Raw genomic sequence first — 18990 nt, 5'->3', positions numbered from 1 at the left:
TATTCCGTTTCTAAACTGCGTTTTCAAAACTGAAAAGAAATTATTCTTAAATAGAAACGAATTGTTTGGAGGGGGGAATATGTAAACAAAGCGGACTGAAATGTTCCTCAGCTTTTTTTTCTTTTAATTTATTATCTGCCGTTTGTATGTTTATTCCCTCGATTCAAACTTTAAAAAAAAATCTGTTGAGTTTATTTTGAGAAATATTTAATCAGTAGATTCTGTTAGTGCAGCAAATAATAAAAAAATGTTTAGCTTTCCTTATTGAATTTCATGAATTTCAGCAATTATTTTATTATTTATTAATACTCAATTAAATTTTACAGCGATGGAAGTATGGTGTTAATTATTACAGAAATTAATAGCAACGAAGATAATTTAACTAATTTAATTTGTAAATTATTTGGCCTATTTCAGGTTAAGAAATTTTATCGAAGGTTTTGAAAGTAAATTTTTTGGAGGAACGAAAGTATATCGTAAACTGAAAAGTTCTTTTCAAACAAAATAATTTTCTCAACTAAGCTGAATATAGATAAAACAATTAGCCTAACAGTTTCGTTGCCGGAATTTTGAGATTTCTGTACACTATTTTCATTTAATTTTTTATAAAATAATATTCGGTATGCATACGATTAATATCAAAACACACGTCATGAAATCTTTTTAAATTTCAGAAAATTATTAACTCCTTTTCAGAATGTAAGTGAAAGTTAAATTTCGCTTCACTTTTACTCAAGGGTCATTGATAGCCATTAATAAGAAAGGAAATTGAATAGGCGATTGCTTCTTTTCTTACTTAGGCTATTAATATTGAAATCCAATTAGACTAAATTTTCGATATGAAATAAAGGGTAGATTATCTGGAGGCGGGACATATCAAAATATTTAGAATCGGAACCTTTTTCATGAAGTATTCTTTTGATCTTACTTAAATAAAGTAATTAGAAGCAAGAAGTACAGAATTGCATTTAGCCTTCACTTTTACTTTAAAATTAAAGCGAAACCAGTTTCTTTGTTAACTCAGGCATTGCTGTAGTATCGAAAAATAATGAAAGTTTGTGTTATATTTTATGAGAATAACATTATATAAAACAATTTAAATCTTAATAAAAGTGCTATTCTTTTGCTTTTTTAATGTTTTTCTGATTTTCAAACGGTTTGAAGGTAATACAGATTACTGCACAATCTCAAAATGTTAAATTCACTTCAACTGTTAACACGAAAGCGACCATGTGATTTAAAGTTATGAGACCTGAAATATTTCATTAATAGCTCGTAGAGTAGTTAGGTTATTTTGATGTAGAAGACATTAAATATGTGCAACGCCCTCGGTGGGACTCGAACCCTGGACTTCCCGAATATGCACCGAATATGCTTCCAATTACACCAAGAGGGCACGCGGGAAGCAGAGAGAAAATACCTTATAAGCTTTAATGTATCAAATTTCATACAATCGAGGACAATATAAAACTTAACGAAAACGCGCTTGAAGAAATCAGAATCGGATATTTTCTGTAGCAATAAGTAATTTCTTTTTGGATCGATTCCTGTAAAAATTTGAAACAGAAAGTTGTTATAAGATTTGTGATTTACAGCTTATAATTCAAGAAATGGTATACATTTGCATCAAAAATACGAAGTTTAAAATTTCTGTATTCCCCGGAAATGCATTAGGATTTCATCCTGGCAAGGTTGTGTGAATGTTCATATTTTCGATTTATTCGTGCATAAAATGAAAACAGTTATTCATTCCAGAATCGCATTCGGGATGCATCACTTGAATAGAACCAATGGATTTCGCTAAAAAATTTAGAACATTTATTACGTAAATTTATGAAATGAAAAATTTATGTCAATTTACAGTGCCTTTATCTTTTCACCACCTTGCAAAAGCAATATAAATACTGAGATAACCAAAAAACTAATTAGGTCTAACGATTTTGTATCATTGGTAGTAATGCAACTCAAGTGACTTTACACCGTAGAGTGCCCACTTAAGCCTTTATATTGCTCTAGAAATAGGCCGTATTTTCAAAATTTAAATTACAATACAAACTTCTTTATTTTATGGCTTTCTTTCTAGGTCTTGGCTACGGTATGGTGATAGTATCAGGGACAGTAATGTTGTATTACAATATGATCATTGCATGGACAATCTTCTACATGTTTGCTTCTTGGAATAGTCGGTTACCATGGGAACACTGCGCACCAGAATGGAGTACTTCAGGTCAGTAAACTTACCTTCATCTCTCTCTCTCTCTTAGCAGGGGTTTAAAAATATCTGATGGTTATCATCTGTATATATTTGTCTAGAAATTAATACCATGAGGACACTTTTAATGATAGTACGATAATGTATCATGTATTTATATAATAATAATAATAATTTGGTAATGCCCTTTTTATTTTTTGTTATTCATGGATAATTAATTATTAGTTGTTTTGATGTAAATTTGTAAATATTAACAAATTATAAACCTGGAATGATTTTGTAGACGTTTTCTAGATGGGTTATTCGAAACTGAATGCGGAGTAAAATAGTGATTCAGTACTCCTTGATGCACAATTATTCAGTACTCTTGTATTAAATACAATCCATCAGTACTGTTTGGTGAAAGAATCAAATTATTATCACTTTTTAATGTTGTTATAAATGTGTTACAATAAAACTCAGTAATCACACTTTCTTCAAATTTAGTGTAATTTATCAAGATTAAAGTTGCATTTTTAAAATACGAGTTGGATACCTAAAACTAAGCAATTAATAAAGACGTATTTTCCGCAATTTACTCTCAGTTTTCGGATTAAAAATTTAAAATTATATGTACATGTAAACAGATCAAAATATTAACCAAAGTAACTACAGGTCTTACGTTAAAGCACAATAAAAAGCAAATTAGAGTTTAAATTGTCAAGGTAAAGTAAGATGTCACAGTGGCACGTTTCTTTATGTCAACAAAGGGGAATTTAATGTGTTACAAGGACTATAGGTGTTAAAAACATGCTTTCTCAAATATTCTTTCATGGAATGCGTGCGCATTTAATTTTCCGGTATTTAAACCTCATTCAGAGGAGATTGAATTCTAAACTGATGAAAGTTTCAGTATTTTCGCGTTATAACGAGCTGTCAGAAAACATGATTAAGGACCTAACGGCAGATTAAACCACACCCAGTTCATAGTATATGTTCTCAACCATGTAGAGAGAATAATGATATATGTTGACGGTTTAATGCTTGGAAAACAGATACAGCTATTGCTGCGTGTTTAGTGTATGAGCTTGCGTGCTTGAAATGTTGCTTCTGCTGACTTTATTTTGAAATTTAAGTTCTTATTTCTTTGGGTAGTTAGCGAAACACAAAGAAAATTTCTATCATTCACTTTGAACATTCCAAGGTATATAGTATTTGCCATTTTAATTGAAGGACATGGGTTTCTTCTATTCCGTAACAGAATATGACGATTGGTTTTGCACCAGTTATTTAATAAGATATATAAGGGGAACTCGCGCGCATTTTCACAAACGTGTTTAAACTACAGTTAGAGTTATGGAGCTCATATGTGGAATTATTATATTAACAATTTTGGGGAATGCTATAGGCGGCAGCCCAACTCAATATGCCGATGTCGCCGTTGATGAACGTTTACCATCGAAAGATTTTGTGATATTTACAGATGGAGGACCCGTACCAAATTATCTTTTAGAAAGTTCCTATAAGATAGTGCCTCTTCGTCGTATGGATAACAATCGCCGCACTTCTAGACGCAGTACGCAGACCACATCATCCCGATCAGAAAGAGTTGTAACTGCTCAAAGACGAGGATCACCTGTTAAAGTAGATGAGAGATCTGCTACCCAAATGCAGACCAGGCTAGGCATTAGAAGACCGACACTGCGACAATCCCCTAGATCTTTCAGGCGTGAAGATGTTGAGGGATCTAGTAAACCAATTCTAGGCAGATATGTGCAACGTGTTAAATCTCCAGAAGGTCCAGTTGCAATCCCTATAGATGATCCTAAAAAAGGTAATGCACTTTCATCCACAAAAGATCAGAATGAGGCACTTGCCATGAAAACATCTCAGCCCTCACCTAATACTGTAAGTGACAATACTCAGTCTAAATCAGAAAGTTATATCCCGAACTCTGACAATTCAGTAGATGGATTAGACGGGTTACCAGCACGATCGCGAAGTGGTAGGACATTTGTTGTGCCTCAACGCGCTGAAGAAATTCCAAATGTTGTGTATGAAATACCAGCAGCCATACCTGTTGCAGGACCGGCCATTCTAATCAACGATCCTAAACCATACGCTTTCGGTTATGGAGTTAACGATGGAATTGGAACAACTCAGTATAGGCAAGAAGCTACAGCTGGTGATGGAATAGTGAAAGGCAACTACGGCTATAAAGACTATCAAGGTCTTTATCGTCAGGTTAACTATGTTGCCGATAAGAACGGTTTTCATGCTGTTTTAATGTCGAATGAACCAGGAGTTGTGAATGCTGATACAGCAGATGTAGCTGTTATCGCTGAACCTCCTCCACCAGCAGCTATTGTAGAAGCAAACAAGTATATTTTTTCAAACGGCAATCCTAATGAAGTAATTCTGTTGCAGTAATCTGAATTTCAGTTAGTGCAAGTTGGATCAGGCTTAATTTATTGATACATGACTTCATTTCTTGTTATGGAGTCTGACTAGTGTAATATTGTTGGTATTAAACAAACCTTGTAAACAACAGTGTAATACTGTTGATATTTTAACCTAAAATTAAAAAACAGTTATAAGATTTAAAATTTGATGTTATTAGTCCACTAAGAGTTAATCATGACTTCTAATTACATAAATAATGAAATCATATGAGAAAATGAGACAATATACTATTAATGTTTTAAGTATTATACTTAATACATGAAAACATTTCCCATTTCATTATTTCCTATTTTATCATTACCGACTATACGGTATCCCAAAATTAAGGATTTTATTATCAGAATTTATTGTATATTATGTCCCTGTTCTTTTAATATGTTGTTTTTAAATAGATGAAAGAAACTTCTAGTTGCATATTTAATTACTGATAATTAAATTGCTGCTAGCACGGATTATTATGCTATATTAACTGATGACATAAAAATATTTGAACTGTTTAAAAAAGGATGAGAAATTGAAAATTCAAAATATCTCATCCTCCAAAGGGATATTTTAGGGATCTTTTACAAATGCAACAATAAACAAAAATTTTTCAAAATATTATTTTATTGTTGTACTTTAGAGAATTGATTTCCAAAGTTGAAAAAGGTTTTTATTCTTATAATTGTTCTTTTCTACCTTTGTAAGAGAAAATTTTACACTGTTAGACATTCCAATTGAAAAGTAGGCCTGCCCATAATTTTTTTCAATTTTTTTCCTTTTCCAAATATGAGTTTTGATTAATATATTTTTTAAGATTTAGTCTCACTCTAAATATTGCGTAATATTTTTAATGCATTTTTTAAATTTTGGTTATTACTATGCAAGTTTTTCTTATGAAAATCAAATTTTAGTATTGTACATATTTTAAAACTTTCATATATTAATTTAAGCCTCATTTAAAAGAGTAGTTTTAGTAGTAGAAAATTACACTGTGCTTCAGAATAAACCTTAATAAAATTACCAAATTATTGAGCGAAATAAAACCTCATCAAACTGAGTGCATTGTATCGCATTGAATGAAAGGATTCAGAAACAATCACTTATGATGCTTAATATGATATATACTTACTTTTCAACCAATGAATGTAATTAATAAAGAGTATTCTCGCAATTGTTAAAATATTTCATTGTTATGTAACATAACGTACCTGCACTTATGATACTGAAATTAATAAATTGATCTGAATATTATACGCCTGAAACAGTTCAATATGCTGTTGTTATTCAATGCGTATGTGCTCTTTATATCTTTCATTTAGTGAAAATGGTAAAATTAGAGTATTTTTTATTTCTTGTTATCGCTTTTTAATTCTGCCAAGTCTCAAAATGTCTATTTCCTTATTCAGTGTTGAGAAATTTATTTATAATTTCGAAAGGACATTTGTGCAGTTTTTCCCTTAATACTTGTCAGCTTCCTTAATTAGTACAACGGTAAAAATAATAAGCAGATTGATAAATTTATTTTGAAATTGATAACATTGAAAAAGATTCCAAGAAATGTTTTACTTCCATATACGAAGTAAAAGGAAGTATTCTAATCGCGAAAATTTTCAGGCAGCATATTTCTACGAAAATATCCTTTTTGACCGCTATCGAATGTAATTTAACGATTTTTTTGCGTGACAGCTGTACGTAAGGACAGAATAAAAGACTCTTTTCCACCAAAAAAAATTATAAAACTTTAAAATGAAATCTGAAGAGAATTTTTCGTGGCGTCTGTACGTACGTATGTATCTTGCATAACTCAAAAACGAGTAGCCTCAGAACGTTGAAATTTTGTATATAAGACTGCTATAACATGTAGATGTGCGCCTCGTATTTTGGTTGCAATCGGCCGCACCAAACGTATATAAATATATTTATATATATATATCCATTATGTTACCCGGCTCACTAATCTCAGTTTCTTTACTCTTCTTATATGTTTGTAAATTGCGCATTTTTTGCCTTAAAAATGATTGAATTATGTTGTTTTTATCTTCCGGTTAAGGTTTTTATGCCTTTAGTAAATATTCAAGCAATATTTGTACAATTTTCAACAATTTAAAAGCTGATTAAATGCAGTTAAGCCTAATTTTTAAATAACATGGCGAACATATTTGTTTACATTTGAATCATAGATTTGCTGCCAATCTAGAAAGACTAAGCTTTGCAACAGCAAAGATAACTCCTTTTCTTATTACTGGGAATTAAATCATGCTCAATCCCTTCTGGAATTTATTCGAGAAAATAAGTGTTTGATTTACTTCGTAATTTTTAATATAGATATTTTGAGTTTTTATGTATTTTTGCCTTGGCGGGAAGTGAGAACTGAATTACTTGAACGAGAAATAGTGAATCGTCTGTGCAAAACTGTTTCTTTTTTTGTGTGTGTTTGCTTAATTTCTTTATACATCGTTTTAGATTTATTATAGTATTTGAATAGAACATGTGGCAACGATTAGATAATTCTTCAAATGAAATAAATTGTGGGCATTCTGAGTTGTAATATGAACGAAATATAACGCTGTTAAGTGAACTTAGCGCCAATGTGTCGCTATTGTAAACAAATATAGTGAGTTTTAAAGAGTGCATTTATTCTATTGTGGTTTATGAGCTGTCGACGAAGTAGATTTAATTCAATGAAATAAGTTTAAATGAAATGCAAGAAAAAATGCGTATAATTTAATATTCCGTTCAAGGAAGTCATGTGGTGTACACATCAGATTTTTTTATCAATATTATCTGTATCGACTAGACTCGCATGATGATGTTCTTAGTTTCCAAAATCAGTTTTCCTGACTCAAACTGTAAATGAAACTATTTAAAAAACCTGTTTGCTTAAATTTCGTATTTAACATAACATTTATTGCCCGGAAAAATTATTAGAATTATTATCTCAAATAAACTATCAGTCTCGAAATGAAGTTTTGCATTGAACCACTATAAACGGCATATCGCTTTTCAAACTGTTGAGGGGTGGTTCGAAATATTACTGTCCCGTATAATTTTTAAAGAAATTAGATAATGAACAGTCTGCGTGTATGTATGTGTTGCATATTCCTCGCATTGTTGAAAAACGACGGTACCTAGGTTCATTACATTTTGAATAACATAGTCTTCCCGAATTTAGAATTTCGAATTTATTTTGTTTTCTATTTCATATTTTCTAAAACTTTAAAAATACAGTGGATGAACAAAAATATGGAAACACCTTGTGAAATGCATGTTTGAAAAGAAAGATTGATTTTACTGAAATATGTAGGTGGCGCTGGCGTTTTTGACTACTGACGCCACCTATACAACTTCATAAATGTGCTAAACAGTTCAGTTGTTGTCGGAGTACTGTTATGTGATGTTGTCATTGCATTATGTCAGAGTTAACAGACTTCGAACGTGGGCAAATTGTTGGAGCACGTATGGTAGGTGCTTCCGTAAGCAAGGTAGCTGAAGTGTTTAGTGTTTCAAGAGGTACTGTATCGAAGATTTATTCCGCATATTTGAAAAGCGGAAAAACATCATCTGCTAAATCACAGCGCGGACGAAAGTGTGTCCTGAGTGATCGTGACAGACGATCATTAAGGGCAATTGTGACGAAAAATAAGAAGACCACAGCTGCAAAAGTTACTGCTGAAATGAATGTTGTGTTACCGAACCCTGTGAGTACCAAAACAATTAGAAGGGAGCTTCATAAACAGGGAATTGCTGGCCGTGCTGCAATTGAGAAGCCACTCATCAGTGATGCTAATGTTCGTAACAGGAAAAGGTGGTGTTTAAGTCATAAAGCCTGGACTATAGAGCAGTGGAAGCGAGTAATATGGTCTGACGAGTCTTTTTTCACATTGTTTCCCACTTCTGGCCGAGTTTATGTCTGGAGAACGCCATCTCAAGCCTATAATACAGACTGCTTGTTGCCAAGATTGTAACATGGCGGGGGTTCTGTTATGGTTTGGGCAGCCATATCGTGGTTCTCTGCTAGCCCCATGATAACTGTGTCAGGGCACATGACTGCCAAGACTTATGTAAACATTTTGGCCGATCACATAAGTCTTGGCAGTCATGTGCCCTGACACAGTTATTCATCATCCCATGGTGCAAACTTTGTTCCCCGATGGTGATGGTACTAAATATTAACAGCCCTTGTATGGCCATGTAATTGCTCTTTTGAAAGACTCAAGGTTCAACTCTAGATATTGGTGGACGGGGCGCTACACCAATTAACCGACGGTAAAGGGGTGGTGCCCACGTCCCCCGTCGCATGTCGCATGTCTTCCAAGACGACAAAGCCCCTGTTCACACAGCTCACATTGTCCAGGACTGGTTTTCTGAGCACGAGGAAGAGTTGTCCCATCTCCCCTGGCCACCACAGTCACCAGACCTGAATATTATCGAACCTTTGTGGTCTACATTGGAACGGAAAGTGCGTTCTCGTTATCCACCGCCAACATCGTTATCTGAACTTGCCACCGTTTTGCAGGAAGAATGGTATAATATTCCCTCGGCAAACATACAAGAGCTGTATTTATCCATTCCGAGAAGACTGCAAGCTGTTTTGGATGCCAAAGGGTTTCCTACACCATATTAAGCAAAGAAACATGTTTTTTTAAAGGTGTTTCCATATTTTTGTCCAACCCCTGTATTTTTGATTAAGAACTCCATGATTTGAAGGTGAGCAGTGGCAGCACTGTACGGAATGAAATATTTTTATCTTCAGCTCGCGAGACTGTCTACCGAAAATTCTAAAGATATGCCGTTTTTAATTATTTTGTGATTTTTTTGGCTGAATTAAGTGGCATAATTGCGTAATTGGATTAGCATAATTGGATTAAGTGGCATAATTGCGAAGAACAGGATATTTGATAAATACCTATCTATATTTTGGAACACCTTTTTTTTCAGTGAAGCCTCAACACTGCGGATATTTGATAAATAAGTTAACACAAAAAACGTCAGTAATAAAGAGATAAAGTATTCCAAGCCCTCTTACTAAGAAAACTGAACATTGTTATGATAAACTGTAAAATGACTGAAGGAAATCGAAAAATATTAGGCCAACACTTAACAGTGGGACCTGGAATTCTACACGTATGCTGCTTTTAAAATTTATATGATTTTGCTCGTGAATTGCATATGGCTTGAATGCGAAGAAAATGGTGCTCAATAATAATTCTAGCAGGTGTGAGTGTAATAGCAGATTGCTAGACAGCGAATGCAGCGAAAGGGTAAAAAAAACCTAGCAAACGATTTTGGGTGATCGTTAAAATCTGAAAATTTTCTTTCTTTTATTAATTACTAGCGGAAGTATCCGATGCAGTTGAGTTAGATTGAGAGTAATGCATCCTAACAACAGAGAGAAACGATACCGCCGTAATTTTTCTCTAATAACGATGCAAAATATTCGATTCATAATCATATATTTTTCAGTCTGATGCGATATGAAACCCGCATAAGAAATTCGATAGAAAAGAAACTAATTCTCTCTCATTATATCAGCAACAATGGCACGCAATTTTTAATGATTTTCGACTTTCTAGTGAAATGGTCGTGAAACCTTAAGTTCAATCCAATGTTTCTCCTATATTCAAATTTAGTCGATTAAATGGGGCAAAAAAATTGATCATAATTTATCAGAAATCAATAATACGAATAAACACACAGAAATTCTTCTTTATATACATAGAAATTAGTAAAACATACAAATTTTTTATTCACAAAAGCTCTGTGATTGATTATTAGCAACACTTTTCGAAATAAAGCATTTTTATCTCCGACGCGCGAGACTGTTGCAACTCTGGTAAAATGAGTGCAAAAATGACTGTTTTCGGAGTTTTTAATTTATATGTCGGCTGATTAAAGTCGTACGAAGACAGGAACAGTCCAATCGGCTTCGCACGAATTTTCGGTATCGGGAATAATGCATTTAATATTTGGTAATATTATTTTTATTTCATTGTAAAACGTAGAAAATTTGATTAACAAACTCTACGATTTGAAAGTGAGCAGTGGCAAGACTTCTCGAAATAAAGCAAATTTTTAACTCCAACGTGGGAGACTGTTGCCACTCAGAAAAAATGTAGCGAAAATTAGCGTTTTCAAAGTTTTTAATTAACATCTAATTTTCTCTCTCTTTTTTTTTTTCTTTTTCTTTTTTTTTTTTTTTTTTGAAAAAAAAGTGGACGTCGACCTTTTTCAAGACCCAGAAAAGAATTGTAGAACGTTTCGTGGCGAGAGCTAGTAGTGACTGAGTTAATCATGAAAGATTTTCATTTTCTTTAAAATGATTTATAGTATATTTAATTTCAATCAGCAATAATTTGTGAATGAAATTGTTAGGTCAGAGAGAAACCAGCGTAGTTTAGATTCAAACACTGAAAAACTTTTAGTTTTACATGCAGCTAGTTTATTCAGAGCTCACTTTGCTTTTAATTATTGTATAAATTCTGGTTCATCATTTTCATGAATTCTATTAGATTGTAACCATTTTATTGCTAATTATTTGGCAAATGAATCTTTGAAATTTGAGTAAAATTTCTTTGAATTTTGTAATTTTGTAGCTGTGATTAAAGACTACATAACATAAACATTCAATTACAAATTACTACTTGCGTAATTAAACTGATCGCATTTTATGTTTAGAGGTTTTATTTTTTCTTTCCATACATGGCAGTAAAAGGTTTACTGTTAAAATACTATCCGTTGGTTTACGTCATATTAGTTATTATAAAATTGCAGATAGTAAGTAACAACGACGAACCAGTCTATATAATTTTCCAGTTTATTATCGCGTTAACATAAGCACGTTCACATTTTACTAAATACAAACTCAATAATAAATATTTAGAATTCTAGAAATAAAGGCAGATTTTCCTCTACAAAACGGGACGCCCAAAGGGGCGTGTTTTTAATTTAAACACCATTGAACGTTTCGAGAGCACTTGAGCTAACGCCCCTTTGGACTAACAGTATTTAAAAACAGCATATCTTTAGAATTTCCGCTAGACAGTCTCGCTCGCTGGGGACAAAAATATTTTATTCTGTATAGTGTTTAGCCACTGATAGATTTGAAATAATTTTCTTAATAAAAATTCCGTTAAAGTTTAAAAAATATGAAATATATAATAAAACGAATTCAAAACTCAGGATTCGGGCTTCCAGGTGCCCATATTCGGGTAGAGGACTCCTTTATTCAGCATTTTACGGCTTTAGGTACTGTTGCTTTTTGACAGGTTTGGTTTGGTTTTATTAGATTTCGGCAAAGCACTCGAGGGCTATCTGCCTCAAGAGATGGATGCCTTCGTGGAGGACGTTCTAAAGGAAATTGGCTCGTATACACGTTACACATAGAACGAACACGAAAACGCCTATGCAGCCAGCCTGTTCGCGGCATTCGAACCTCGGACCGAACTACCAGTGTTCAGCGATGTTACTGCTCGGCCGCCCTGGTGGGCTCGCTTTTTGACAGCGCGAGACAGATGTATACATTTATATGGATTCTTCATTTTTTAATTTTTACAAAGGGCGATAATATTTGGTGGCAAGCATTTGAAAAGTGATTCAACGCTTTTAGTAATTCAATGCGAAATGCTGTTTAGGGAATAACAGTCCTTCTGGGCTTAACGGATCTTTAGGATAATAATGGATAATCAAAATCCAGTATCTTTCATTTCATAGCAAATGCTTCAACGTTTATTCTTTAAGTAAATTATATTTGCCGATAAAATTAAATTGTATGTAAATGTAAGCTGCATAATATGCACAAAAATCATTTCAAAATGACACTAAACGTGTAATTATCACGTCTGTTAACTTGCAAGTGGAATATTTAATAATTCGAATTTATAACGAAACTCACACCCAGAAAAATTAAAGTGAATGTATTTATGCTTGAGCTTTAATGTAGATGGATTACAACTGAAACTTTATATTTCTCTTTTCTTGGCTGAAATTACTACTTTGTTTAGAGTATGGTAAAGGTAAAATAACAGTATGCGTGCGCAGAAATTGCCGTGTTATTTGTTTCAAACAATGTCTATTTACAAAAATCTTACCCACACTATTTCCTGTGAAGTAATGGTAATATAATTTGATGAAAAAAGCTCTGAATGTTAAATGCTTTTCAATTAGAGTACCCAATAGGTATGTGTAGACAAATAGCCAAACTGAGTTTAAAACTGTGACAGTGTTAAAATAGGATATTACAGCATAAGTAGTTCCACTTACGTAACATGTAAATATTACGCCACAACGGTTTATAAAAGGTTTTCAAGTAGTGTTTTGAAAGAAAAATTGTGCGTATGCAATGAATACAATCATTTATATGGAATGGAATGCGCTAGTTCAGAATTGTTATTAAACATTTTCCTTGTAATAGAACAGTCACTATTTTTTTATGTCCCTGTATCTTACCACAGAAACCATGTTTCTTACTACCTGCCATATACTATCTAGCTTGAAACCTGTTAATGAAATTTTTGATTGGTCGGTAGAAAATGTAACCCAGATGTTTTACATCCCTCACGTATACACTTAGTTGTTAGATTTCTGGAAATGCCACTTCAAATAAATAGGGGTTAGATCAAGCTTTGTTAAAAGGCTGGTCAGTCGTGTTACGTATCCTGCTTTTTCTTGAAATAACACGTTTATAAAAGCATTATCCTGAGCTTCATAACTTCAACTATTTTCATTAAAATTTAGATTATTTTAATTATGAAATTAGTCTAATGTTTAAAGGAAATCGTGCCCTTCTACGTTTGCAGATGTGTGCATTTATTCTTCTTCTGAGTGTGGTTAGCATAAAGCCAATTTTGTAGTTCAGTCTCAAGAAATTTGCTCGGAGTTTATAACACCAGTACGGCTTTTGACATATTAGTTGTAACGTCTAGTTTTCTCGGCTAGCATAAACTACTACTAAACCTACTTGGAAATCTGTTAGCGACTTATCCCTAAGACTAGAAGATGAACAGAAGAAGGGTGCAAAAGATCCTTTTATTGAATTCAGTTATTTACGGACAGCACGGTGTTACGTGCTTTGGTGTTAAGGAACTTAGATAATGGTAGCCAACAAAATTTAAAGGTAAGCTAGTAGTTCAAAACACCGCAAATTAATTTAACCTAGCAAGTTGATTCAGAAACCTACGCCAGCGTGATATTAACTTCGGGGCAACAATGCGAAAACGAGATTCAGAATTCAAACAGCTGGTATAAACAACAACAAGATGCGCACTCGATAGAGAAACATGCTCTAACTAACCTTTTCGCTACACCCTTGTTCATCCTAACATATTTACATCGAGGAAACGCGAGTGAAACAATGACAGAAAATATTAAAAAATTAAAATACATATTAGCAAAAATAATATAAACCTCACATACTTATCATTAAATATGCCAAAGTACAAATCATATGAAATGGGGGGGAAGTAATGCAGCAAGTTCCCTTTCTGTCCTTTGTACGGTGTATTTCGGCCGAAGCTATAAAATTCCTCTCGCCTAATTTGCGTTATCGCTTCAAGCCTTCATCATCTGCGCTGAGAGGATATTAGTTTTTTATGAAACCATTTCGACTACGTTTTTGTTTGGCAGCGTCTCCACTTCGGCCGTAAATATACTATACTTAGCTAGATTGTGCTGTTTTATTGGTATGTTTGATTGGCCCAAATTATGCAGATTATTAGCGGGAGAGCAATAGTTGTAGAAGAATTTTACGACAAGTCTATCTTTATCGTTCTTTTTATTAGCGAATAGCTTTGTATGAGCGAAATAATGGTGAAAGATTGTTCTGCTAGTAAAGTATTATTTTCATCACTGATTAATTTGAATTAAAAAATGTAAAATTCAAAACAGCAGAAAAATGGTCACTGTTAAGAACAGAAAGAAAACTCCTCATGAAGAGTAGAGAATGTTCCTTCTCAGAAAAACAAAATTACAGTAATAAACGCAATAAAGCGCATTTTTAGAAGGTTTTAATTAGTTTACAAATGGTGTTAATCACAGGATCAAAAGTTTTTCATCGATTTTAATCTGCTTACTGATAAGCTACACAGTACAAAATCTGTAAATACTCTTTGTAAATGGCAGTGCAATATACAGGAGGGAGATTTTTAAAATTCCTTTAATTTTTTAATATATTATTTAAAAAAAAGGTTTTCAACATATCTTAGCTTAACGAACAAACTAAAAAACGCAGAATATTACTCTTTTCACCATCGGATACAGCAGGCAAATATCTTTTTAAAATTTATATAATACCTCCGATTTTTGACAAAGTTTCAAAAATCTCTCATTTCGGCCCACCTTTCGACGACCCTAATTTTAAAATTTCAAAATCGAAAAATGCGTCAGTTACAAAGATTTGAATTTTTCGCAAGTAATTAAACAATTACATCACTGTCTGTTAAAACAAGAATGAAACAGAGATATTAACTGGGCGATTTTCTATATTTTTTAATATGCTGTAGTAAGAAGAAAAGGGGGTGGAAATCTTCGCGAATTCAAGCGTAGTTCAAAATCGCGATGTCGTTAGATCACTGCACTTGCAAAAAAAAAAAAAAAAAAAAAATATTTTCTGTTTACTAAAGAAGCTTTCTGTCATTTTATAAATGCTGTTTCTTTCCCCTCCTTTTATATATAGAATTTTTATTATTGTTCATTTTATTAATCTTCCAAAAACATCTGAAGGTTTTCAGATTTTATATTATCCCTAAAGAGGCGTTTATTTTATTTACATATACATATATGTTTCGAGAGTTTGGGCTGAAAATATTTTAAAACAGCACATCTTTAGAATTTCCGATAGGCAGTTTGGCGCGCTGCAGATAAAAATATTTATTTTTAAGGGAAACTGGATCGTATACATTATACATTGAAAAAAAAACCACGAAACGGTCCATTCTCGGGATACAAACCTCGGACAGAACTGCCAATATTCAGCGACTTTACCGCTCGGCCACTGGCAGCATCATTTTAAGGAGCGAAAACTAGTCAGTAGATACAAGGTGGAAGGTAACACTTTCCTTTGCTGAAATCTTCTTTAAGAAAATGAAACTGTGTGATGGCGTATTTTCATGCAGTAGAACCAGTTACCAGATTGAGCTTCCCCAGACTTAATGATCTGAATTCTCATGAGAAATTTTGTCCGTTACATTTTTGCAAAATATAAAGTTCAATGTTTGTCTATCAGAAACGCATTCCTTGTGAAATTTCTTTCATTAACTTAAAAAGGTCGCTAACGTTTTCTTTGCTCGAGATATCCGAAGCTGAATTTTCTGCATCTCATGCAGATGATTGCCGTTTATTTCAGGATCATAATTAAAGTACCAATTTTCATCTCTAGTTGCAAATCGTCTGAAAGCATCAGAATTAAAGTCTGTCATTTCAAATAAATCGTGGCATTTAGAAATTCGGTCTATTTTCTATTCTGCGGTTCATACGCAAGGATAAAAAAGATTACAAATTGTTCCTTTTTCAAGGTTTGACACAACACTTTTGCTAATAATGTGCTTATTTGATTTTAACCTTGTTAACTATCATTCCAAGAAACAGGTTGTGATTTTGCAGTGACAATTTTCTAGCATTTTTAGTGATCTCTTCCGTTTGACATTTGTAATAGGGATGTATTCGTCATCATATAGTCGCGTTCATCACGAAATCATCATTACTGTCGTAGATCGTGTTAATGCTTGTGCGATGTAGGGAACGTTGTTTAGCGTAGTAAGAAATGAGATGCGTAATTAACGATATAATTTAATGATTTATTCTTAGCGAGAACAGAGACAGCGTTAATTCAGCGAATACATGTTGCGTTAGCGTTCTACTGCGTAGAAGAATAATATATCTCAGATGCCAATTATCAGAGACTAAAATTTACATTATTTCTCGTTGCCAGATGTAACAGATTAACATAATAAATGCACAATAAGAAAAATGCGACGGGAAAGTGCTCCGTTAGCCAAACGATAAAGTTACAAGTACGGAACAATGCTTAATCCTGATATGCTTTGCACAACATTTCAGATACCTCCGTTGCTGGTTTCCATTTTAAAATAAAACTGCACTGGAATTCGTTACTCAGTTTTCTAATCCATGACAACAGATATTCACTGGATTAAAGCAAACGATTAACTGGGTAGAAAATTATGTTCTTAAGCAGACAATATTTCAATAAAAGCAAGTTGAAATGCCATCATTATAAAATGCTTTCAACTACAGTGTGGAGGGTTGGCTGGAATTTATTAAAAATTAATAATAATCTATGCAAATGAATTACATAGGTCAGGGGTTCTCAACCGAAAAGAATTCCTCCTTGGGAAAGGAAGGGGTTCAAATATTTATTTAACCGTTAAGCATTTAATTTTAATTTAAGAATATAAAAAACTACTTTTATTCCAGTATTTGTATTTATCAGTATTTTATATATTTTTGTTTAATTTATGAAACATATTTAAAAATATTCAGAATCAAAAGTATAATTTTGAAGTAAAAATAATAAGCATAATCAAAAGCAAAAATTAAAGTCAATGTGTATACGCAATTTTTTTAGTTTTGGAAAAGAAAAGGGGAATGATTTCCTAGCGATGATAAAAGAGATGCATGGGGCAAAGGCTGAGAACCATTGGTGTAGTTTGTCCATATGTGCATCAACATAAATACACTGCTTTCTACGAGCCCAGTCTAAACAACGTGCGAAATTCTGTTCAATTTCATTGAAACGAGAGCTAAATGATTAATTATAATTAGTTTGGATGCCTATGTGAAAGCTCACGGGGGCTATCTACCTGAAGTTATAATTCGAAAGCTTTAGTTACCATTAACATAATAAGCATTAAAATAATCTCCAGAAAAAGAGGAGTATTAATTAAATTTGGCGTTCTACACATTTGAAAGTCTCCAGGAAACGAAATTAGTAATTAAATTTGGTCTTCTGCATTTTTACAAATGAAGTCTCCAGAAAAGGGATTAATAATTAAATTTGGCTTTCTACATTTTTACAAGTCTCCAGAAAATGGAATTAATAATTAAATGTGGTTTTCTACATTTTACAAGAAACCGAAATTAGTATTTACATTTGGCCTTTTGCATTTTTAAAAGTGAAGCTTTAAGCGGTATATCTAATTACTTTCTGATGACAACGGTATGTAAAAAATCTTCTGGTAAAATTCAGACACTAAGAACAAAAAATTCTAAATCGCCATGTATAAGAAATAGTGAGTGAGTGAAATGAAGAAATTTTTTGATTCCAATTTATAAAAATGCATATTGCTTTTATTGCATAAAACGCACATTAGATACGGAAGTTTTCACACTTTTTGTCAGCACTGTTCTTACAAATTTTATTACCAACTATCACTTCGATTAGGTGAGCATTTGTTGCATTTATATTTAGAAGCCCTGTAACTGTGAAAAACCGTCTTAAAACACATGTACAGGTGGTAAATTTCTCGGGATCATTGCTACGGGTGAAATAAATGCTTCAAACAAAATTTCAGTTCAGACTACATGCCACACATCACTTGAATCGACACATTCTTATTTCTTGGCGGCGACCAGAAATGACCTGCGAGGTCTCCACACCTTGAAGTGTCTTTTTATGGGCTTATGTGAAGTCGAATATTTGCATGAACGTACGTGAAAAGATCATCGTGATCATCTTCGACAGAGTAACTACCTACCAAAAACATGAAGATGAAATTTGTCAGATTTCGTTTTCCAGTATTAAATCGCAGTGCATACAGGAGATAAAAAAACAAACATTTTTAATTTTTAAGACGTTTTGACTGATTTATTGCATTTTTACAACGTTCGCAATTTGTGAGTTGCCCTAATTTATAGAATTAAAGTGTAAAATACCCTGTACAACAGAATTTGATGGATGTTGTAATAGAAGATTATAGACTCATTTAATTAATTTCCTCTAAATAAAATACACTAGTTTTTAGACTAAACATTGATGCTTAATCTGGAACATGTAATTTTAAAGAAATGGGTTAAAATGTGTGCTCTAAGCGAAACCAGATGATTTTAAAATAAAATTGCTTCTAATATACAACAAACGAATTTGATGCTAAGAAAAAGCATGCCGAATAATACACAACTGCTTTCTCTCTCATCTTCTTCCGGTTTTAAAATGTCTGGTAAATTAATTCGTGTTAGTCTGAAGCGGATGCATCTACAGAATGCGCTTTTGTAAGATGGAAAAATTATTGCACACTTTTAGTGAATGCCAGGCAAATGAAAAGCGCGATACGCCCAAAATGCGTTTCCCCACAACATTTCGTTGTTTTTAATTTCACACATCAGTGACTAGCCTCCATTGAGCC

General features: G+C 33.0%; 2 protein-coding genes across 4 annotated transcripts in view; both read left to right on the top strand.

The window, feature by feature from the left end:
• Nucleotides 1-18990, top strand: part of LOC118190582 (sodium-dependent proline transporter-like) — a 258842-nt gene that overhangs the window by 131731 nt on the left and 108121 nt on the right. For all 3 annotated transcript variants that reach the window (XM_085816989.1, XM_035361343.2, XM_035361336.2), the window contains one exon: nt 2084-2227. In XM_085816989.1, coding sequence (XP_085673115.1) covers nt 2084-2227 — 144 coding nt within the window. The remainder of the gene's footprint in view (nt 1-2083; nt 2228-18990) is intronic.
• On the top strand, nt 3522-5887 carry LOC118190598 (uncharacterized). The gene has a single exon (XM_035361353.2). The coding sequence runs from the start codon at nt 3548-3550 to the stop codon at nt 4619-4621; it is 1074 nt and encodes a 357-aa protein (XP_035217244.1). The 5' UTR covers nt 3522-3547; the 3' UTR covers nt 4622-5887.

This window comes from Stegodyphus dumicola, chromosome 5, assembly GCF_044657685.1.
Source record: "Stegodyphus dumicola isolate Sdum_Otavi_A_Nest chromosome 5, ASM4465768v1".
In the NCBI taxonomy this organism is placed as follows: domain Eukaryota; kingdom Metazoa; phylum Arthropoda; class Arachnida; order Araneae; family Eresidae; genus Stegodyphus; species Stegodyphus dumicola.
Note: the sequence above shows the minus strand (reverse complement) of the source record. Positions and strands in the feature narration are given on the sequence as shown.

Excerpts from the sequence above, each read along its gene's own strand:
- LOC118190598 (XM_035361353.2), top strand. The coding sequence starts at position 3,548 with ATGGAGCTCATATGTGGAATTATTATATTAACAATTTTGGGGAATGCT.